Here is a 24,882-nt window from a genome sequence, read left to right as displayed (position 1 = left end):
CCGGAAGTGACTCAGCAGAGTGGGAGAATTTGCAAATGTGGATTGGACAAACTCCGGAGGGGGATCTGAATCCTCCAATCAGCGCTCAAGACAGGAGAACAGAGAAGCGCATGAATCAGAAGGCAGCCAGATTGGCTGCAGGAGAGAAAAGGCATGGAAGGGGTCACTTTAAAGGGCAGGCGTGCATTGAGCAAGCTGCCGGAGACAACCAATCCTTTGAGCTCACAGCACTTGTGGAAGCTTCCTTACCGTTGTCAGAAGCCTTGCCTGCAGCCAGTGTGGAACCAGCGCCAGTGCCTTCTACCCCTGCAGAACTGCCTCCTGCACAAGCAGCTCCAGTTGAGCCTCCTCTTGCCATCCCTGCTGAGCACAGTATCGCATCCAGCTCTAAGCCTTGTCACATCGCCCCAGCGCGATCCAGGTGTGCTCCTAGATTCAAGCTTTGCCTAGACTCTCCAGTCCAGCCTTGCTTCCAGCTCTCAGCCTTGCCTAGACTCTCCAGTCCAGTCCAGTCCAGCTAAGCCTCCAGAGCCAAGCCTTGCCCAGTGGTTCCAGTCCAGACTTGCCTAGCCTCCACGTGTCAGCCCGGTCCTATCTGCATGCCAGTTCACCGATCCTTGCCTCCAGCTTCTGCCTTGCCATGCACTCTAGCTTCACCAAGTCTGACAGCTTCAATCAGAGAGTTAGCTGAATTCTGCCTTGCTGTTCTGCCACAGTCTGATCCTGCAGCCTTGCCTGTTCATCCACCTGGGTGATCTTGATCAGAATTGCTTGCTTTATTTATTCACCAGGACTTTACTGTTGTAAATAGTTGTTTTAAATAAAGAGTTTGATAATAATTCTGTCTGGCTGCCTCATAGTCTGAACAGGACAGACTCATGGCTCCTGCTCAAAGAGCAGGTGGCAGCTATAGGAAGGATGCCCCTTCTACAGCTCCAGGTTGTGCATCAGTTCTGCACCTTACTGGATCAGGAGATCCTACTCACAGTCACTCATACCCTAGTGATGTCCAGACTGGACTACCACAAGAGCCTTTTCTGTCATGGCATCCACTTTCTGGAATATCGTCTCTCCAGAGATCAGATTGGCCCCGTCCCTATTGGCCTTTTGTAAGGCCTTGAAGACTTTGCTCTGTGTCTGAGCCTGGAGCCTGAATGTGTGGCAAAGCCCATTTTTGGTTGTGCTGAATGTTTGATTATTGCTTCTGTAATTTTTTTCCCCTGGCTGCTGTGTGTTTTCGTTTTTTGTATTTTTAAAATCATTTTTAATATTATTAGCCACCCAAAGTCATGTATTTGAGTGGGGCAGCCATATAAATCTACTAAATAAACAAATATCTCTGCCAAACCAACAGGTGCTAATCTCTCCATGGTCTACAAGGTGACATCTCTTAGACTGGGATGTGAGTGAATTTTGACTTTGCTGATAGGAGTGTCTTACATGACACTACTTCTAGTAGTTACATTTGGTTTCTAGCTGCTTTCTACTGTAAAGAACAATAACCTCTAATTATGAGTTTAAAGAAGGCAACAACTCCTTGAAGATAAACTTTACTTGTAGTTGTATGGACAGAGCTATAAGATCAGCCAAGTTTTGCTACATTGCTACCACTGCTGTGACTAGTTCTGCTTTTATAACCTCTTAAACATCATGTTGCTTCAATTGCTATTAAGTTGTAACAATTAACTAGGGAAACCCCATGGACAGAAATCCTGAGGGCAAATGGAATGTAGGAAAATTGGGAACTTCTCAAAACCAAGAAGTATAAATGCTGGAAGTATAAATGCATTCTATTCTGAGAAGGAAAAAAATGGGGAGAGGGCACCATGGGAAACCACTGTGGATGCATAGTGAAGTTTCGACTGAACTGGGAATCCAAAGGGATATGTACAGCAGATTGAAGATGGGAATAATCACCAAGGAGTCATGGCAGGAAGTACAGGTAGTCCTTGCTTAATGATAGTAATTACAACTGGCAACTCCGTGACTAAGTGATGCGGTTGTAAAGTACAGTTGTAAAGCGTGACGTCACGTGACTATGCCAACTTACGATGGCAGTTGTGGCAGTCCCATTTGCCATTGTTAGACAAATCCCACATGGTCGCAGTGTCCTGTGGTCACCATTTGCAACCTCTTGCCAGCTTCCCCATTGACTTCGCTTATTGGAAGCCAGCAGTGAAGGTCACAAATGGTGACCACATGGCTGCGGGATGCCGCAGCATCGTAATTGTGAGCTAGATGCCAAGTGACAGAATTGCAATCATGGGACTGTGGGGACACTGTGACAGCCGCAACTACAAGGACCCATCGTAAGTCCTTCTCGTTTACTGTTGTACCTGTTGTCATTAGTTTGATCTTCTTTATATTTAATTTTAGTCCCTTTTTTTCACTATGTTCCTTGACTTTTATTACTTAGACCTTGCAGATCCTTTGCATTTTGGCTAATAAGTAGTGTTATAGCATAGCAGCATAGCACAGATTATTGATGTTTCTTCCTCCAATTTTAAAACCATGCCTATCTTCTTCCAATCCAGCTTCTCTTCATATTCGGCATGTAGGTTGAATAAATAACAGGAGAATATACTTAGGAGACCTTTAATGGAACTTTAGTGGGACTTTAACAACACCACTGAGTGAGAAATTTTTGAACTGAAATACATCAAAATGTTTCAGGTAATTTCAGGTCTGAACAATCACAATGTGTTTTTAAGACATTACAATTGTTAACTGATAAGGTACTTGTAATTTGTCTCAACAGATGTAACCTGCATCTGCATAACCAAACTATTTTCTCCTTCCTTTCCCTTCTTCCCCCCCTGACCTCCCCACAATTTAAATCCTACATTAGTTGAGCCACTCTATCTGTCTGATGAAGTGGGCTGCACCTCATGAAAGCTTATACCTAGTAATAAAATGTGTTCTTTGGAAAAGGTGCCAGACACCAGATTTAACCCAAAGAAAGTCAAGAGGTAGGTAGGGAACATCTGGTTAATATGAATGAGTTTACATCTTCAAGAACTGAGTATTACATCCAGGAGTCTTGAAAGAGCTTGAGAATGTCATCTTGCAGACCTTATCATGATCTTTAAGAAATCAAGTAGGATGGGCCTAATTCCAGGGACTGGAGTAGGGCGAATGTTGTTTCTATCTTCACAAAATGGGGGAAAAAAAGGATCCAGGTAACTAATAACTGTTTTACTGCCAGCCTCATTTACTATTAGACAAAATATTAGGCAGGTTATTAACCAGTCAGTTTGTGAGTATTTAGAAAAGAATGCATTGTTTGGCAGGAGTCAGCATGATTCATTCAAGAATAAATCATGCCAAACTAACCTGATCTCCTTTTTTGATAGTGTGACCAGTTTAGCTGACCACAAGAATGTTGTGGACGCAGCATATTTTGACTTTAGCAAAGCATTCAACAAAATCTCTCATTACATTTTTAAAGCGAAAATGGCAAAATGTGCACTCAACTATTCTACCATTAGATGGATAAGGGCAGGTTGAACAACTGTATCCAGCAACTGCATATTAATGGCTCTAGAGGTTTGATGAGAAGTATCACAGGGCTCTATTTTAGGCCTTGTGCTGTTTAATGAATTTATAAACAAGTTAATGACAGGTTAGAAAATAAGGTTAACAAATCTGCATATGACATAAAAATAGAGGAAACAGAAAACACCTTGGAGGACAGTATCAAGATTCAGGGACAAATAAAAACTCCTATTATTTGGGTAAAAAAAAGCAAGTATAAATATTGAGAGTATAAGATTGGGGTGGATCATATTTGACAGCAGCATATGCAAAAAAGATCTGGGTGTCTTGGTGGATCACAAGCTGAACATGAGCCAACAGTCTGACATAGGCAAGAAAAGAAAAGAAAAGAAAAGAAAAGAAAAGAAAAGAAAAGAAAAGAAAAGAAAAGAAAAGAAAAGAAAAGAAAAGAAAAGAAAAGAAAAACGCTATCCTGGGCTGCACCAATGTAATACAGCATCAAGATCAAAAGATGCCACCAATCCTCTTTAATCTGTGTTGGTCAGACTACTGATTACAGAATATTTCATCCAGTTTTGGGACTGCATTTTAGGAAGGACATTAAAAAACTGGAGTGGGATCAAAGGAGATTAACCAAGATGATAAGGGGTCTAGAAAGAAAGATCTAGGAGGAAGGGTTATAGGTTTTGGCATATTCAGCTTGGAGAAGAGATGACTGTGGAAAGCATTAACAGCTATGATCAAGTAATTGAAGGGGTGTCATGTAGAAAATAGTGTAGAATTATTCAGTTATTCTAGAAGACATGGCAAGAAATAATTCAATCAATTTCAAAGAAATAAATTTTAGTTGGGCACTTGAGAAAATTTCCCAATACTAAGAGCTGTCCAACAATGGAACAGACTGCATCAGGAGTATGGTGGATTCTGTATCGCTGAATGTATTTAAGCAGAAGCCTGGTAGTAACTGTCAGCAATATTATTGTAATGGATTCCTGCACTAAATGATCTCCAAGATTTCTTTTAACCCTTACATTCTATGGTTCTATGAATCTATTTATAGAATTTGTTTGTGAAAACTACTTGTAGACTTCAACTGGCTCAGAATCCAGTGAATTACAGTATCTGCTGCAAAAAGTGTATTACATAAATGCTTGGTTGCACTGGTAATCTATTCATTTTCAAACCCAATTCAGTTTCAAAAGGCTTGAACAGGTTGGGGCCATGCAGTTTAGGAAACCTGTTGACAGTAAAATATGTCTCAATAACCTTGCATCTAAATTATTATGTGTTTTATGTAGGCACCCTTTGAAGATGGTTTGGAAGCTCAGCTGGTACAGAATGTTACCACTAAATTACTGACCAGCATGCAAGGCAAGAGTCATATTACACCTACTCTATGATTTGCACTGCCTGCCTATTTACTGCTAAACCTATTTGATGGTTTTGTTGTTGACTTGCAAGACCCTATGTTGTTTGGGACCAAATATTGTGAACATTTCTTTCCCAGTATGTCATAGCCGAGCCTTTGAGATCCTTGGAGGGGAACCTCCTTGTTGTGTGTTAATCGGCAATACCCAGGAGGTAGCTACTCAGCAGCTTCCAAAATAGGCTAGGCATCTTTAAATGCAATTCCACCCTGTTTTACCAAGGATTTGGTTATTTTATTTTGGTTTTGTGGATAACTCGTTCCTGTGATTTTACAGTACCGGACCTTTATTTTTGATTTGTTGCCAAGAAAACTGCAGGGACCAGTGTGTGTACGTGTGTGTGTGTGTATGTGTTTGTAATTTTTACAGGTATGTTAAAAAATAACAATAACACATTCTACAGGTATACTGAGACCACTCACTTTACTTATTTTTATTTATTAGATTTGTAAAGTTGCCTAATCATGAAACAATTTCAAAGTGGCCAGATCCAAAATTCTGTAAATTATTCAGTCCACTCTTGATTGCTCCTGGCTTGTCTGATCTGATTTGGTGCTTGAATCAAGAGCAGAGTTTGGAAAAATGGGACTCGGCTTTCCCATGATCTTGTATGGTAAAGCTTAAATGGTTTTAATTTTTTGTTTGTTTCCTCTACAAAATAAAATTTGCAGCAAACTAAATTGTAATGAATGGAATAAACATGCCAAATTTCACTGCTGGGGATTTGAAGTTATCATTCTTTAAAATTTGATCTTTTAGACGTGCCTACAGCTTTGTTTTTCATATGAACAAGATGAAATTGCTTCTGGGTAACAAAGTGACCTAAATGCATGGACTGCAATTATACACATGAAGTTTCCAACACCCATTTTTTGTGAGTTTGAAGGTCATCTGATAGTATAAATTATTATATTTTCCTATTTTTTAGTGTTAAAAACTGCTATCAAGTACTGGTATTTTTGCCTCTAAATTTCAGCAACATGATCTTGCTTGCATGTTGTTCACGCCTGTCCTAGAGACACCTGTACAGTTAACAGAACTGTGAAGAATAGCTGTCAACTTACATTTACAGGTTTAACATGTATTAGAATTCTTTACCCTGAAAACACTTTTCCAAAATGCTTTTTACTTTTTAAAATACTTTTTAAAAGCACAATAGAAAGTATTTACCAAGAGTTATTACCAAATAACAAGAACTGTCTCTAGCAAATAGAGCTGATCAGAGCATAGGTACCATGTTCAAAAATGTTCCTAACGAAGTATTTCAGATCACTGATGCATAATGTTGCTGATCCATAATATCTGAGTATTTCCACCCTATTTATCTCTTTCTTTTGGACTACAAAGAGCTGCAATTTCTCCTTTCATATTTAAGTAATCTAGCTATTTTACTGTTGAATAAAAATTATATTGAATAATGAAAATGGCAGACCTAATTCTGCCTGAATTGGCAAAGATATTTAACAACCTTTTATTTGTCAGCCTGTAGAATTATTCAGGCTTTAACTAAGGAACATACACACACACACACACACACACACACAAACACTGTATATATAATCATGCCTGTTCTTTTATAAATAATAGAAACAAAACTGAAGGATAAAAGGAATAAAGATAACTCCATTCCAATATTCAAGAATATCTGTGGGATTAACTCACACTGTTATGATTTTTGTGGCTAGGACAGGACCCTTGTCATGGATTTTTCTATGGTTACTCAGATATGTATAATCATCCTTATTAGCAGAGACTTGGGATTAACTGATTATCTGGTTAAGAATTGGTCTAGCATAAAGAACTGAAAAAAGCCACATGTTCCATTTTGTCTAACAAAAGTTGACATGGAACAAAGCCAAGAAAAAGCACTCAACTTCATGAGAGGCACACATTAGGTAACTGTGTTCTTTCAATTATTAAGGTTTTTTTTTCAAATTTTCAGCACCTAATATTTTAAGTCATTTTCACTTTTACTCACACTAACTTGCTCTAAGCATTTAGCACAGTTTGGATAACTGGGCCTTGCTTAGTCAGTACTTCTGTTTCTGATGCAAGCATAACTTTAGGCAACTTTCTTCTTACTCCAGTGCCCCTTCTCTTCGGTCTTTGATTGACATGGCCACACATTTCTGCATAGTAGGAAAGTTCACCTTCACTAGCTGGTCACAAGATTTCTAGATAAAAGGAGCTATTCCTTTGCAGCAGTGCATCTGCTCCTTTGTTTCCTTCTCTCCCATACTCTCCTTTGAATATTTCAAGACTTATCAGCCTCACTTTGTTTCTCTGGACTAGTTAATGGTGGCAAAAGGTAATATAATTTTTGGATATTTTGACTCAGTTTCTTCAGTGCAGACCTTTGCCATAGATAGGTAAACCTTGCACTCTGAGCTACAGACTTACTATAAATTAGTGTTTCATGAACTGTTGGCTGAACAAATGAAAAGCTTTTATATACTATATCTGTCCTTATGCTACTAGCTTCTGATAAAGTGAGAAGAAGGAAAATAAGTAGAAATAGGCAAGGGCTACTTACTCCTACCTTGAAAATAGTAAAAAGAAAGAAAATGGAGCAGATATGAATGATAAAAGACTGCTGAGAAAGATCCAATGGTATATTTTCAATGGCAAATTACAAAACCATGTATCATTTTCTGTTGGGTTGATAGGACTACTCAAGCATTGTGATCTGGCAGCAAATAGCTTATGAGTGCATTTTGTTTCTACCACTGGTGTCTAGCATCCCTTCCTTAAGTTAAACACTTTTTTTCTTTAATAAAAAGAATATGGAATGGAGAATGGAAATAAATGGAAGTGAGGTATATGTCAATTTTGAATTTCGCTCAAGAGGAGTAGAATAAACCTAGCTGGAATAAATCCATTCCAGTAAAGAAACTTTTTTTTTTCAGCTTTCATTTCATACATATTTTTATTTGCTTGATTCACTGTGGCAAAAAGATGCCCCATCAAACTCAAAGAAGAACATGAATTTACTGAGCACTATAGGACAACAGGAGAAATGGGGATATATGAAGGTCATGTAAAGCTTAGCTGGCCACTCAACAGCAGCACGTTCACCACAATCTCCATAATTCTTCCTTCAAACGATATAAGGACTCTCCTCCTGTTCACTCATGATTCAGCAACCTCTTGCTATTCTAAAAATTATTCAGCCGTCTCTGTCCCCTATTTGTACATACTTTGTGCATCTGCTGAAATTGGCTCAAGAATTTTAAAGTTTAGGCCACAAAAAGCCTGTTAGCCATGACACTAATTTTTGCCATAACAGGCAAACATGGCTCCCTCATTCAGTAAATTTTATTTAAGTATAAACTTTCATTTGACTCAGGAATGAATGATGGACTCATTTTGGCACTTTTATAGTATATGTACTTGTGGTACACTCTGATCTGGATCATATAAACTGATTGGGGAGTGTTGGTAAATTGAGGAAATTTTATGTCAGAAACTTGGGTTGGATCCCTTTTTGATCTTTCCCAATCCTATGATTTTATGATTAAAGATACTGACAACTTGGAAACAACTTAGAGATGGATGAGAAGGAAAGATAAGGTGCCTGAGGAAGTAATGCTAGTGTGGTTGCATGGAGAGGACAGTGCCACCCTACCACAGAAAACCTAAGAAAAATCTATAAAAAGCAGTTCCGTAGATATCTTTAAGTGGTGCAAAACATGAATTGCTCCACTGGTTTATGGAAAACTGCATCCAACAATTTTAATTGGGGATATGGGAAAAGCCAAAGAAAGTACCATACAGAGAATAAAAATAATTGTGAATCAAAACTCAAGCGCAAAATGAAAAATACAGCAATCCTACCACATATATATTATTGGCATAACAAAGATTTACATTTAGGGGAGAGTTTTGTTAACTCTGAAGTGCACTGTATATATAATCTTACCTAACAAATTGCACAGTGGCTAGATCGCTGAGTTTTTGTATAAGTGGTGGTTCAGCAGTTACATTCCAAATTACAAAGTAGATCTGAGAAGAGTTTGTTTTAAACAAGTGTGATGTACCTAAAGTTCCCAGTGTCATTTGCTAATGGGTTTTTTATATACAACAAGAAAACACTCCTTGTGCTATTTGTATCACAACATCTGCGGCAGTTGCCATGAACACAGGAAAATAGTGTTATCCTATGCATGTTTACTCAGTAAAAATCCCAATCTGGTTTATTCCATGTAGATGCTAGGGTTTCAGCCTAAAGGTCAAATTTAAATGCTTACTTTTATTTCATACTGGATTCAACTCAAAGGGATATCCAACATTAATATTCTGCAACATTTAGAAAGATTACAATATATTACATAGATGAAATGTGTATAACACAGAGGAAACTCTGCTTTCTGGTAACATTAAAATGATACTATTCAGATGTGCATTTACAAAGAGAGTAACCAAATATTTGGTTTGGCTATGCTAGGATATCTGCTCTCTTATTTCTGCTTTGTAAAATTGCTCTAGATTTTTAGTATAGTCATTGTTCTATTATTAGTAGTAATTATATTGAAGCTTTAAATAGGACAGAAAGCTATAGTATTTCTATTTAAACTTTAACTAAAAATACTGATTCCTACAATTGCACAGCACTTACCGCTTTAGCTAAGATAATGACTCATCACCTGTCTGATAATTCTTAACAAGGTGGTGGAAGATGGCTAGCAGAATAAATAATATAGTAATGGAAAGCATAACGAGGAAGAGAAAAATCAAAAACAGATGACACAAGACATATAAGGGAATCTAAAGTGTGAGAGGACTATGAAGAGATGCAAGACATCTCTCTAAATGCCTTGGTTTATGCCCATAATCCTGATATTTCTCCTTGCATTCAATGAGGCCTGGAGATTTGCCATGTTTGTAGGCTAAACACAGAAATGGAAAATTATGACTCATTGGTCAAACAACTCTGCTGGAGCTATGATGAAATTTCCTGAAGAGTTACCAACTGAATATTATTTTTTTATATTCTAGGTTAGAGTCCCTGAAGCACTTTAATTGTTATACAATTATTAAAAATACTTTGATTTCTATAGGACAATTGGAAAACTGGAGAGGAACAAGTTCAAAATAATTGCATAAACATAAATGTTTATCTTTACCTTTGTTTAAGGACGTGCTTATTGTCTTCAATGGTTATGCTATCTGCATAATCTCTTTTGAAAATTTCAAAGGCTTCTTGGCGTCCAAGTGACATTTCTTTTCCCACTCCTGTTCAAGAAATACATCAGCATGAGTTGATTTGCAGAAACAATATTTAAAAGTAAAGATACTTCAAGTGGAGTCCAACTCCTAGTGATAGGAGTTGGACTACTTGGCTCTATTGCGGAAATGGGTTGCTGCTGCTTTCTTCTGGGATGTTTTTGTCTCCCCTTTTTGATAACAGCTTTGGAATTCCCAGGTGATTCCAAGTTCAAACCAATATACTGTGACAGTCATTCCAAAGTGGTGCTTCTGAGCAGACAGGAGCACATATGAAGCATTTCTTTCTGAAATGTTAAAGCAATTACATATTTTTCCAGATTCCCCTGGCTGCTTTGGCAGCTGCTCCCATCTGTCTCTGCATGTGTGCACATGCACAACTCCTTCTCCTTCTTCTTTTTCTGGTGAAGCAAACTGGCTGTGCATGGACTTCCAGATTCTGGAAAAGATATGGCTGCTTCATTTGCCTCCATACATTCTGAAGCGCTTCTTTTAAAGGATTTGCATAGTCCTCCTAATCTGGGCCAAGCACCCTTACCTTCAAAGATCAGTCAAGATCAGCTAGGGGCTCCCCAAGATTAATCAGAAATTCTGAGAAAACACACAAATTGAACTATGTGAAAGAATTCTATGGGACTGAAAAGCTTGCTAATTTACTTATACTGTTGGCCAATTTTTTTTTTCTCCCAAACCACTCTGGGTCCTGTCTGTCTTTTTTGGAATCAACACAGCAACCACTTTCATAATAAATTAACCAGTTTCTATAGTCTATGGAAAATAAAATGCCATTTATAGATTCAGTGGTATACCTAAATTGACAGAATCAAGTTTATTTCATGTCATCTGAAGATTCATGAGCCCAGATATTTTGCATGTTTCTTCTTAGACAGCTATTAATGTCTCCTAAATTAGAACTTGAGTGTCAAAACTCAAAGCAATTTGTTATTTCAAGATTATTGGTATTTTCAGGAAGGATTTTTTTCCCTATCATTTTTCTTCCATTTACTATTTTGGTTTCCAATATCATACTATAAAATATGGTCATTGGCAAAAAATCAAGAAACAAGGGTAGATGCCTCAGCTTCAAGTTCCCATTAGTTTATACAGTCAAGATACTTGAGCCATATCAACTTTCATTCAGTTGGAACGAAGCCAATTTGAAAAATTTGAACTCAGTACTTGGAGCGGGACTATTTGTTCTGAACTTGAAACAAAACATGTTTTCCGTTTTCATACAAATCCTTATTAAATATGCATTTTGCAGGATGCCTGCACAAACCATCATTGAATTGAGCCAACAAAGAGACAAAAGCAATGGATTCATTCAATACACTAATGAAAAATATAGCAAGAGCAAAAATATGCTACTTTAGATATTGGTTTGGGGCTTCCTCATAATGCATAAGCACCATACAAACTTTTACAGTTGATAACCTGGCTGAAAAAGAAAGCATACCTCACACTGAATACACATGAACAGCATTACAGTACAAAGCATGAAATCTATTCCATGCTGAGAAGCTCTTAGAACGTGACAGTAATTAAGTTTTTGGACTAATTCACTTAGCCAGAATTAAGAGTGTTGAAAAGCTGCATGATGATTTAATTAATGATTCATGGAAAATAACATAACTGGCTAGGTTCAGACAACATTTTAAGTCATGAACCACAACAGTTTTATCAAAGAAAATGCTAAGTCAAATTACAACTCAGGGAAGACTACAACAATTCTGATATAAGGACTTGAATTCCCACTCAACAAGAGAACTCTCTAGAAGTCCACACATCTGGAGGGTATCCAGATTGAGGAAAGCTGGCTTAGCAAGATATGTGAACATAGCAACTGCAATTCTGAGCCTTACAACTATGAAGTTATTGACAGCATTGCTGGAGTAATGATTGTCAAAACATAATACTGATTTGAAACACATTACTTAAATGACAGAATCTAATATATGGTAGTTTGGGCACACTTTGGCCAGTATGCCACAAGTACAACAAAGGATTACAGTACTCTATGCAAAAAAGTTATCTCTAAAGTAGAGACTACCTTGCAACTAACATAGTGTTGCTCACATCTCACCAACTAGGAGATATATGTATTGACTGACAAATGCTTGTTATTTAAAACACTTCAAAATAATTAATTTGGATATGAAGAGTGATTGCTTTTTTGTAGTTTTTTATCATCTGATGCATTAAACTTGTATTCCAACAACAGTATGAGGAGATGGGAAATGGACATCTCATGTCAAAAAGACAAATGAGAAGTGTAGGAAATAAGTGTCTAGATCAGGGTTTCTCAACCAGCATTCCGTGGAACCCTAGGTTCTGCGAGAGGTCACTAGGAGTTCCCTGGGAAATCACAATTTATTTTAAAAATTATTTCAAATTGGGGCAACTTCACATTAAAGAGGTAAGCTCCATTCCTTATTTTTAGTTTAAGAACACTGTTAATGCATATATACAGGCCTACACATGAAACAAATATAATAATTTTGTAACTTCTGACCTTTATTTGAGCCTGAATGTGCAGGGGTTCCCCAAGGCCTGAAAAATATTTCAAGGATTCCTCCAGGGTCAAAAGGTTGAGAAAGGCTGGTCTAGATTTATTTATTTTTCAAATTTCTATTACCACCCATCTCCCCAAAAAGGGATAGATTCTCAATGCAAGACAGTTTGCAGGAAAGTTTTACATACTGAAGATAGTAATGAAGAGACTGGGAGAAACAAAGGACAAAGTCAGCGCAATGCAAGGAAATGCTGAGAAATGTGGGAAAGTTGATGAGCTAGTAGAAAGAGATTATTCTCTTGCTGATGTACTTGTTTTTAGTTAATAATAAAGATTTATACAACTTTCAAATGGATTCATCCCACACACAATTTTGTTCCTTCTTTCCTGCTATCCCTAGTCTGAAAATTCCTCCCAGCTCAGTTAACCAGTAACTTTCATTTCTTTTCTTCCTAAAAAATCTGCAAAACCAAGTAAACTGCATTATTATAAAAACGTGTTTTTGTCAGAATACAATGTTTCCTCACTGTTCTTTATGCAGAAAAAAAATTATCCTCTGTTGGAAAGAGGTCTTTAGATATAAATGCATCATAAATAAATGCATCATAAATACATTCAATAGCAGTACATCACAGCAAGAAAGAAATAAAGGTTTTTAAATAAGAATTTTATTAAGTTTAGAAGAAAGATGAAAATTTCAAAAACAAAAAGCTACAAAAAAACAAAAGAAAACTAAAAAGTGAGAAACACAAGAAAAAAGGATTTTTAAAGATAACAGAAAGATGACTTCCGACTTTCAACAGAAAGAATATACAGCAATTTCCATAATCAATCCCTTATTCTATATCAAACCAAGGCCACATTATTTCTATAAATCCTTCCATTAACACATATACTGATCACAAATGCAATTGTTCTTTCCCCTTATATAAAGAATATACTGTATGTATTTATAGTAAAGTAAAGGTAAAGGTTTCCCTTGACGTAAAGTCCAGTTGTGTCCGACTCTAGGGGGCGGTGCTCATCTCCATTTCTAAGCCTTAGAGCCGGCGTTGTCATAGACACTTCCGGGTCATGTGGCCAGCATGACGACATGGAATGCCGTTACCTTCCCACCGAAGCGGTACCTATTGATCTACTCACATTTGCATGTTTTCAAACTGCTAGGTGAGCAGGAGCTGGGACAAGCAACGGGAGCTCAACCCGCCGCGCGGTTTCGAACCGCCGACCTTCTGATCGGCAGCTCAGCGGTTTAACCCGCAGCGCCACCGCGTCCCTCGTATGTATTTATATAAATGTCTAAATCGACTTCCCTCCCCCATAATACAACATTAATTTAATTATTTCCTTCCCACCAATATTCTATGTACTTCTATCCACTATTAATAAAAATCAAGTTAAAAATATATAAATGATCGACTTTTATTATTAATAATACTACAATAGTCTTAATCCTATTAAACTTAGAGACTAAACAATTATCATTATACCTTATGGATACCTTATAAATCTTATAAATCAGGCAAACCTTTGCATGGGCAAAGCTGTTCAGTCCGCCATATTCCCACCGGAAGTCCAGAAAGAACTAAAGGTTTTGAGCTTTTTCCTACAGGCATTAAGTTTTCAGATGATGTTTGACAATGTTTCAACTACCAACCCTTCAGGCTCTAGTGGCCATAAATAATTAGTAATATTCTAAAGACTCTAAAGGAAGCTAAGGAAGCTATTGGTCTTTTTTTTTTTAATATGGATAAGCATTCCATATAATTAGCTAAATAAAATTTGTATGAAGCTACTTTGTTTTGTAAATCAAAAATACCCTAATTCAGGGGTCCCCAACCCCCAGGCCTTGGACTGGTACCAGTCCGTGGCCTGTTAGGAACCAGGCCGCACAGCAGGAGGTGAACGGTGGGTGAGCAAGCGAATTTACAGCCTAAGTTTTTACAGCCGCTCCCCATCACTTGCATTACTGCCTGAGCTCCACCTCCTGTCAGAGAAAGCAAGCCCATTGGCTGCTATCTCCAAATGGTGTGAAGAAAAAAGAATAAAAGGTTGGAAAAAAGAAGAAGTGCTTGAATTATCCCAAAACCACCACCACCCGTCTGTGGAAAAATTGTTTTTCCACAAAACTGGTCCCTGGTGCCAAAAAGGTTGGAAACTGCTGCCCTAATTCACTGATTTTCTGCAAGAGTTTTTCTGGTATCATCATCTCCACTTGCTGAGAACAGAGAACAGAAAAGTTTCAGAGATGGAGAAAACTAAACCAAAAAGAATGAACATTTTTTAAAAGGGAAAGAATCCAGTATTAATCTTTCTCCTCTTGAAGGTTTCAGCAAATTTTATCATAAGGAATATATATATATCAGGATACCTTCATTGGGCTCAGTTTTTAAAATGAAAACTACATAAACAAGACAGTTTATGCTTTATAAACAAGACACCATATTTCTACCAAGTTGTTGTTGTTGTTATTGCTCACATTTATATGGCTGCCCATATAAATGTGAGCAATTATACTGTAAGTTATACTGCAGAACTTACCACAAATTGTCAAAGAGAAATGGGATTCAATGTGCTGCATCTTTGGCACTACACTGTAACCTCTACCACTGTTAGATTTAAACTGTTCACATGTATCGTAATTTTAGAGGCAGGCAATAAGGATATTCTAAAATAAGGTAGCCACATGTTATGAAAATAGTTTCCAAAGCATTTCACAATGGAACTAAATACAGAGTGCCAGGCATAAATCTTAAGCACTACTTAAGTTCTGTATTGAATCCTCATATTCTTTGGTGCTTTTAAGATAACCAAATCTTAAGGAAATTGGAATATTTAGGACACATGATACACAGTGAGAAATATCCACTTCTTCTATTAATTATACAAGAAAAGATTCAGGAGAAATGCGGTGCTGCCACACAATGTATACTGGCTGAAAAATCTACATATATGATTTAGCAAATATACAAACTTGTTCTATATGGTCAACAGCAACAGAACAAACAGCATTGATCGTCACTGACCTCCATTAGGATTAGGAGAAGACGAAAGTTTTTAAATAGCAGTATTTAAAAGTTCAAGTTCATCTTATGAGCTATATTTATCTATATGTCTGTTAATCATTTCACCAAAATCTAAAGAATTATTCATTCAGTTAGGATTGTCTTCATTCCCTTTGTCAAATGTTGGATAATGACTGCTTTTCTTTGTTTGGGATTTGCTAGTAGCTAAGTTGCACAGAGACCTCAGACTCTATACTGTATCTCTTGTTGTGTGGTTAATTCCATTAATAATACAATGGTCCCTAACATCAAGTTTACAAAAATATCCTGGGAACATCCACAATACTATAATATTAAAATTCTTATTGAAATGGGTAAGAACCATCCAATTGAGTAATTCGTTTCTAGTAACATTCTTTGTAAGAAAATAAACAGGTGTAGACACCACAAAAAATATTAGAAATCTACTTTATTGATGTAATCTATAATAACAGAATCTTGAAAGCCTCCTTTCCTTAAATACCAAAGAAAGGTTAATCTTGAGTTTATTTCTCATGCTTCCTGTTCTTCCTGGCCAAATTCATGATTTCCTAATGATTGCCACCTATTTTCTTCAAGGCCATCTCCTTATTCCTCTACAATTCCTCTACAACAGAGCATTAAGTGATAGCTATCTCATATGGCTTGCTTCCAGCAACTGAGAACCAGTTTGGTCTAGTGGTTAAGGCAACAAGCTAGAAACCAGGAGACTGAGAGTTCTAGTCCCGCCTTAGGCATGAAAGCCGGTTGGGTGACCTTGGGCCAGTTTCTTTCTCTCAGCCCAACTCACCTCATAGGGTTGTTGTTGTGGGGAAAAGAGGAGAAAGGAGTATTAGGTATGTTCACCACCTCGAGTTATTCATAAAAATAATAAAGGTGGGATAGAAAATAAAATAAAAAAATAAACTGGTACTCAAGGCATGTTAACTTTAAACTTGGCATTTGATTGCTCATTAATTTGTCTAATTATTCCCTGGCTATTCATTAACTTGTCTTTCTTAACATGTATTAAAACTAGTGGCCACCAATCCTATTTTGGTAGCAGCAAATCTTAATTATTGCACTGTTCATCTATATCATATAACAATCTCATATAAACATCAAAATGTTATTTTGTGGCATTCTGCAAGAATGATTGGTTGCCAGGAAACTAGCAGCATTTTTTAATGATACTGGGTATTGGTAATTGCAACCTAATTTCTGTACTGAAATTGAAGACTGTGCAGAGTTGAAACATGACCTGACCATAATAGCCCCTGTACAGGACTTATTGCAGGACCTTACATACATTTTTGAGGTGGGGGTTGGGGGAGAAGCAAAGATGGTGACAAACTAGCAGCTCCTGAAATAAATTCCTGACTTGCGACCAGACTCACCCCTTCTGGCTCAGTCCCTATGGCTTAAACATGCCATCCAGAGCAAGAAAAGAACCCAAAACAGTCCCAGTAATGATACTGGGGCATATAAATCAATTAAGCAGAGAAACAGATGAGAATTGACTCCTATCTCCCCACCACAGAGACAACACAAAACATGAGTTGAGGGTTATACTTACCTTTCAGGGTATGTGTCACACTTCAAGAAGTGAGCAGGCCAGGATAAAATCTAAATCCTTCTTAATCTCTCAAAATTACTCAATTCAAGCACTTTAGTTGGTTCTAGATTACTCTATGGGTCAAATAATTTACACTTCTGGAGTAGAACTCTGGCAACTACAGGTAATTTCTTTCCAATTAATTCTTCAATGGCTCAGGAATACTATTATATTACAGTCAAAATAACAGGAGTACAGAAGGGGGAACCTTAGAAAGTTATTATAGAAACCTTACTGACAGAAATAAAACCCTATCTTTGACTTACAGCATAATCTTACTTCAGAGTAAACAAGAATAAGAATAGGCTGTCTTGGCCAGTTTTAGAATCTCTAGCAATGACTTCATGCACATGGACACAGACTTTAAAAGCCCCCAAATTAGTAGGTACAGAGAGGAAAGCTGAGTTGGATTAAAGCATGTCAGGCTTGGCAGAAACTAATAGGAACAGATACCAAGCAAAATCTGAAGTCAAAGCCACAAAAACTTCATGAGCCCCACCCAATGATGCTACCACATCCAAACAAAAACATTTTTAATGTTGTATCAAAAATGAGAAACACACATAAAATCTTAACAAATTATTGTACATATATTCTGCTTTGAATTACCAGTTACCTTATAGGAAGCTATTCTGCTCCAAATTATCTGAAAATTGTCATTTATATTTTCTGAAAGTAGAACTTGGAAGGGGAGGAGTTCATTCCTGCTGTTTGCCTAGTGAATTTTGACCTTTTTTATAATGCCTACAGTGCACTCATTCCCTTTACTCATTTCCATTGTGTTTCTTCTTTTTTGTTGTTTCTGTCAGAAGAGATGAGGGGTGTGAGTACTGTGTGTCTATATACTTGTATACTTACATGTGTGAGGATGGCTTCTGCCTGTGAGATAGAATGGCTGTTATATTCAGATGGGGAATGAGTTATAAATTAAATACCTTCTTTTATAGGCAATTAATTTTTAAGAAAAAAATATTAATTCAGTAAAAAATTGTCCAAGCCTGCTCATTTTTGGAGTGTGGATTCTGGTACAAAGATTCCCTTTGGGTATAATTAATTAGAGGTTACCATTTGCACATCTGATGCACTACTACATAGAACACCATTTGGTAACATTTCAACTGGCCTATCAGAAGTATTCAACTGTCTTAAAAAAATGTTTTTCCCCTACTGATATTTTAATGTTCCTAATGTTTATGTCTTGAGACAGACTGTAATAACATTTCAGTAATATTAATCCTTATGGGATGGAACATCCACCAAAAATTTCAGCAATACATTGAAGGAGGTTTGTGATTTTAATGAACTCAAAATTCCAGGGCCATATTAATTATATCCTAGGGCTTTGAAGGAACTTTTGTTTGTTTATTTGTTTAGTCACTTCCGACTCTTCATGACTTCATGGACCAGCCCACGACAGAGCTTCCTGTCAGTCGTCAACACCCCCAGCTCCCCCAGGGACGAGTCCGTCACCTCTAGAATATCATCCATCCACCTTGCCCTTGGTCGGCCACTCTTCCTTTTGCCCTCCACTCTCCCTAGCATCAGCATCTTCTCCAGGGTGTCCTGGCTTCTCATTATGTGGCCAAACTATTTCAGTTTTGCCTTTAATATCATTCCTTCAAGTGAGCAGTCTGGCTTTATTTCCTGGAGGATGGACTGGTTTGATCTTCTTGCAGTCCAAGGCACTCTCACAATTTTCCTCCAACACCACAGTTCAAAAGCATCGATCTTCCTTCTCTCAGCCTTCCTTATGGTCCAGCTCTCGCAGCCATATGTTACTACGGGGAACACCATTGCTTTAACTATGTGGACCTTTGTTGTCAGTGTGAGGTCTCTTTTCTTGACTATTTTATCGAGATTTGTCACTGCTCTTCTCCCAAGGATTAAGCGTCTTCTGATTTCCTGACTGCAGTCAGCATCTGCAGTAATCTTCGCACCTAGAAATACAAAGTCTTTCACTGCTTCTACATTTTCTCCCTCTATTTGCCAGTTATCAATCCAGCTGGTTGCCATAATCTTGGTTTTTTTGAGGTTAGCTGCAAGCCAGTTTTTGCACTTTCTTCTTTCACCTTCATCATAAGGCTCCTCAGTTCTTCTTCACTTTCAGCCATCAAAGTGGTATCATCTGCATATCTGAGATGGTTAATGTTTCTTCCAGCAATTTTAACTCCAGCCTTGGATTCCTCAAGCCCAGCATGTCGCATGATGTGTTCTGCATACAAGTTGAATAGGTAGGGTGAGAGTATACAGCCCTGCCATACTCCTTTCCCAATCTTAAACCAGTCCGTTGTTCCATGGTCTGTTCTTACTGTTGCTACTTGGTCGTTGTACAGATTCTTCAGGAGGCAGACAAGATGACTTGGTATCCCCATACCACTAAGAACTTACCACAATTTGTTATGGTCCACACAGTCAAAGGCTTTAGAATAGTCAATAAAACAGAAATAGATGTTTTTCTGAAACTCCCTGGCTTTTTCCATTATCCAGCGGATATTGGCAATTTGGTCCCTAGTTCCTCTGCCTTTTCTAAACCCAGCTTGTACATCTGGCAATTCTCGCTCCATGAATTGCTGAAGTCTACCTTGCAGGATCTTGAGCATTAACTTACTGGCATGTGAAATGAGTGCCACTGTTCGATAGTTTGAACATTCTTTAGTGTTTCCCTTTTTTGGTATGGGGATATAAGTTGATTTTTTCCAATCTGATGGCCATTCTTGTGTTTTCCAAATTTGCTGGCATATAGCATGCAAGATTATGGCAACCAGCTTGATCGATAACTGGCAAATAGAGGGAGAAAATGTAGAAGCAGTGAAAGACTTTGTATTTCTAGGTGCGAAGATTACTGCAGATGCTGACTGCAGTCAGGGAATCAGAAGACGCTTAATCCTTGGGAGAAGAGCAATGACCAATCTCGATAAAATAGTTAAGAGCAGAGACATCACACTGACGACAAAGGCCCGCATAGTTAAAGCAATGGTGTTCCCTGTAGTAACATATGGCTGCGAGAGCTGGACCATAAGGAAGGCTGAGAGAAGGAAGATCGATGCTTTGGAACTGTGGTGTTGGAGGAAAATTCTGAGAGTGCCTTGGACTGCAAGGAGATCAAACCAGTCCATACTCCAGGAAATAAAGCCAGACAGCTCACTTGAGGGAACGATATTAAAGGCAAAACTGAAATACTTTGGCCACATAATGAGAAGACAGGACAGCCTGGAGAAGATGCTGATGCTAGGGAGAGTGGAGGGTAAAAGGAAGAGGGGCCGACCAAGGGCAAGATGGATGGATGATATTCTAGAGGTGACGGACTCGTCCCTGGGGGAGCTGGGGGTGCTGATGACCGACAGGAAGCTCTGGCGTGGGCTGGTCCATGAAGTCACGAAGAGTCGGAAGCGACTAAACGAATAAACAACAACAATGCTAAGTTTAAGGACTGAATTAATTTTTATGCTGATTTTACATAGAATTTCCTTTATCTTTTTTTATTAATTTCTTTTTCTTATGTTTAGTTTTTTTTATGTTATTGTTGTAATTGCTGTTGGTTTATTATATTTGTTATATTTAATCATGTATGGGAAATTTCTCCTTGCTTGTAAACTGATATTGTGTAAGTGAAATACAGAAAATATAGATATCCCTGGGTATAATATTTGCACATCATACAATTCTATATAGGAGTTCTATATTTCTGGCATAGTTTTAAGATATTTATTTTATTAAACCCATAATATCTACCAATAATGAAGTATGAGGTTTTTTGTTTTTTTTAATCCTATGGCATAGCAGTTCGGTGTTCATGCTGCTTTTTCTTGCTGAGAAATCCTTGTGAGGTCCAGCAGCCAGATGTGTAGACTATTTAGCCATGACAAGTCACGTTGCCCAGGGTGCACCATGAGGAGCCTAGTCTACATTGCACTGAGTTGGGCTGAGAGAACGTGACTGTCCCAAGGTCACCCAGCTGGCTTTCATGCCTAGGGCAGGACTAGAACTCACAGACTCCTGGTTTCTAGCCCAGAACCTTAACCACTAGACCAAACTGGCTCTCCAAGTATGAGGTGATTCTACTTGACCAAGGAACCTTCTTAAACACATGTATCTTTAACACAAAAGTAAGGGTCACTGAATTAAAGGCAACTGATTTTTCAACATTTCTTTACATTCGTACCCTATTTCTGGAGATATAAAGATGAACTAAATTGGGCTCTGCCACAGAGCAAAAAATACAGAAGATTCATTCATTGGCTTCTTATAAACTAGCTTGTTGTGTTTAAAATACTGCACACACATACACTATCTGTATAACACTGAATAGTCCTAATATTCTGTCAGTACAGTACAAGAAATATAACAACCTAGAAATCAGCTAGGAATGTGAAGAAAAAAAATAGCTGCCATCTCAGAGGTATCACTGAATGCATCTTTCTACTTTTTACTGCATACATTAATAATTGCCAGAGAGAAAACCAAACAGTGCATTTCTGATCAATACTGTGGTAGAAACAGGTAGGTAATCCTGATTAAGGATGTTTCCAAATTCAGTGATGAGAGTGCAATAGAAGAGGAAAATGTTGGGATCCTGCCTGTATTATTTTCTGAGAAGAGCTTCTGGATTTTGGAGAATGAGGAAGAGAATGAAGAAAGGAGAAAAGAAAGCCATAACAACACACAGTGTCTCTCAAGAGCAATACACAAAAGCAGTAGCAATTATTTATTTTTACCAGATAACTTTTCATGGCATATGCATCATAGAAGCAAGTATTAACACAATATAACTAGAATCTGTAGAGTTTAATTTAAGCTAAATCAACCATCTGTGCAATACAAATAAGTTTCTCAACATTGTACTCATGCATGACCTAGGTTATTAAAACAAACAGGATCTGAGTAATGGATGTTTTAAAACAGCGGTTTTTCTGAGCTATTCAATTTTTCTTCCACTTTGGTCAATCAAGACAATCACATAACACTTTTTAGTAATACAGAGAAGGTCTCCCACAGTTGTAGTTTTAATATACTATTATTCCAACTATTACACTTGCCTGTATTATTCTATTTTAATTTAATGATCTTTTTAGCTGTTCTCAGTTCTACTTTTTATTTCTGGCCTTTGACTGTAATAAAGATTCATTCGTTCATTCATGTTCTATCAAATAGTAAACCCTTTTGAATATTTTTGGACTTAATGAAAGGTAAGTCCTACTGACCTCAACAGAACTTTCTTTAAAATAGACAGGTGGCAGATTGCTGTACAGAGCTAAATTTGAACTTCCAAGAAAAGGCAATACTTTTTGTAATCAAAATTGTACATACATTACAATATTGTGCACCTTATATTTATTCAAGCATGCTAATTGCATTGGGCAACTGTATTTAAATTAAAAATGAAACCAGGAATCAATACTACTGTAAAATCTTTACTCCTAGGACAAATTGCTGTACTGTGCTCATTAATAAGTATTGGTACTGAGAAAAATAAACCCAGAAATCTTCAGATGATTGTGTCTTATAGCACAAATGAATCTTTTAATTAATAAAGAAAGTTTGCTGCCAAAGTAACTGAAATTTGTGAACTTAATTCTTTTGAATTTACTTAAAAATAACATGATACGTGACTGCGCTTCAATGATATCATTCAGCAGTGTGGTCCCTAATATGAGTCAACAGATGTTAGGGAGTGGTGCCAAATTATTGAAATTGTGGATGCCAGGCAGCTTACCCACTTCTCCCAAACTAACCAACTGCTTTGAGATGCACCCCACCCCACATCTTGCAAGAATGCCTATCTTGCAACATTTTAGCAGTCTTACCCTGAGATTTTCTGAGAATACTAACATCTCACAAGATGCTGGCATATTTCTACAAAAATTCTTGTTGTGTCACAAGAATCAACTAGAGATGTGATGGTCACCCTGGCACTGCATACTATTAATCGCTGATCTTAGACCATAAAATATCTTTATAGACTTAACCCTGGCTACCAATATAAAAACAAATGTGTTTTCTTCTTGACATCATGGCTCAATCACTTTAAATTATTCTCAATTTATTCAGGACAAATATTCTGTTGTTTTAAAAAAGCAAGTACCTCTTACCACCCTGCCCTCTTCCTTTTCTTGATATACTCCCAGGCCCACATTGTGTGTGTGTGTAGTTCTGGTTTCTGTCTATATTTGAGAAGGTTTCTGTAAAAAGTCTCTAGTTCCTTCAGTATTTTATAATGTGTTATAGAAGTAAATAAGTGGTTTGGCATTTGGGGGTGAGACCCAGGAAATACCTTATACTCTGATACATCTTATGACTAGCTGTCCCAATGTTCAAACCAACAATTTTATGATTTGCCTGGGGCCTCTTGCAGTGGCCAGTTTGCCATTAACAAGCCTCCTTTTAGGAAACTTCACCAAGATGCAAGGTCCCTCAAGGCTGATTTTTATGACTTATGAAGCCATTTTGTTACTCCCTGTGGATCTGTATACTGGCTATTTGTGACAGTGCCTATGGCAATTTTTTTTTCAATTTCCAGAGATGTCCAGATGCCAAAATTAATTGGAATGTTATACACTGAAATGCCTATCTGATGACCGTGTACTTCACAGATAGATTTCTCAGTTATATTTTTTTCCACAGGATGCTGCTTCTTTCAATATGAAAGATATTTATGACACTAAGAAGACTGGGCAACATTTTTTGTATAGTCACAATATAAACAAATGAGCAAATAATTTATACAGAAATGCTATTTTCAGTCTTCTTCTTATTCCACCCTGTATACAGTCCTCCAAAGGCTGCTGTGCAATAATTCAATGTTTGAGGATAAATTGTATCTCTGACCTGGGCTCTTGGGGTGAGAACTAGATTTAGTTTCCGAAATGACAGGCAACATCTGCTCATTTTCCACACTTTTCAGATGAAATGAACTTTCTGTGGCTGAGATTTCCTTGGATGAAGCACTGAGTTGAAGAAGGGCATCTTGTGCTTTCTTTTTTTCCTTCTTTAACATATTTACTAAAATATCTAGTATTTACATTAAGGAAAGTTTTTAAGGTCTTTTGAACAATAATTAGCACAAACATATTTATGTAAAAAGACTGCTGGTTACACAGAACAAGAATAATTATTTTGTATCTTTTATTATATTTACTTATTGATTCCCCACTTTTCTGTCGTCATGTCATTAGCTTACAGGATCAGACTAGATTTATTTTTTAAAGTTGATTATTGGCTAAGATCAGTGTATTTGTTCTAACCACATTTCCAAACAGATACAGCATGAGAAGAACTAAGATTAGTGCTGCTGTGAGTTATTTTTGTATAGGTGGTGGTACAAAACCCCTCTATAATTATAATAAAATATTATCTAATATTTGAGAAAAGTCAAACTGTACATTTACCTCTATTAGCAGTTCATTATAAATGGAACAAGAAAAAATAAAGAAAAATATGAAATGCTTTCGCAAAATAGGATAAAACTGAAAACAAAAAGTGAAAGAATTTTAAAATATTTGAATCTCAACCAATCTTCTATGGATAAATAAGAAATTGGATATGTTTGGTTTGGGGTTTTTTCCACACTCTTCCTTGTGAACATTTCTT

The 24,882-nt window shown here is 37.2% G+C and overlaps 1 protein-coding gene across 1 annotated transcript in view; it reads right to left on the bottom strand.

Moving 5' to 3' along the window:
- KIF6 (kinesin family member 6) overlaps nucleotides 1–24,882 on the bottom strand; it is a 145,999-nt gene that overhangs the window by 57,218 nt on the left and 63,899 nt on the right. The window contains exons 13-14 of the mRNA XM_063290003.1: nucleotides 24,121–24,303; nucleotides 10,046–10,154 (exon numbers count right to left, since the gene is read on the bottom strand). Coding sequence (XP_063146073.1) covers nucleotides 10,046–10,154; nucleotides 24,121–24,303 — 292 coding nt within the window. The remainder of the gene's footprint in view (nucleotides 1–10,045; nucleotides 10,155–24,120; nucleotides 24,304–24,882) is intronic.

The sequence above is a fragment of the Candoia aspera genome, chromosome 1, assembly GCF_035149785.1.
Source record: "Candoia aspera isolate rCanAsp1 chromosome 1, rCanAsp1.hap2, whole genome shotgun sequence".
Lineage (NCBI taxonomy): Eukaryota > Metazoa > Chordata > Lepidosauria > Squamata > Boidae > Candoia > Candoia aspera.
This window is presented reverse-complemented; position numbering and strand designations above follow the sequence as displayed.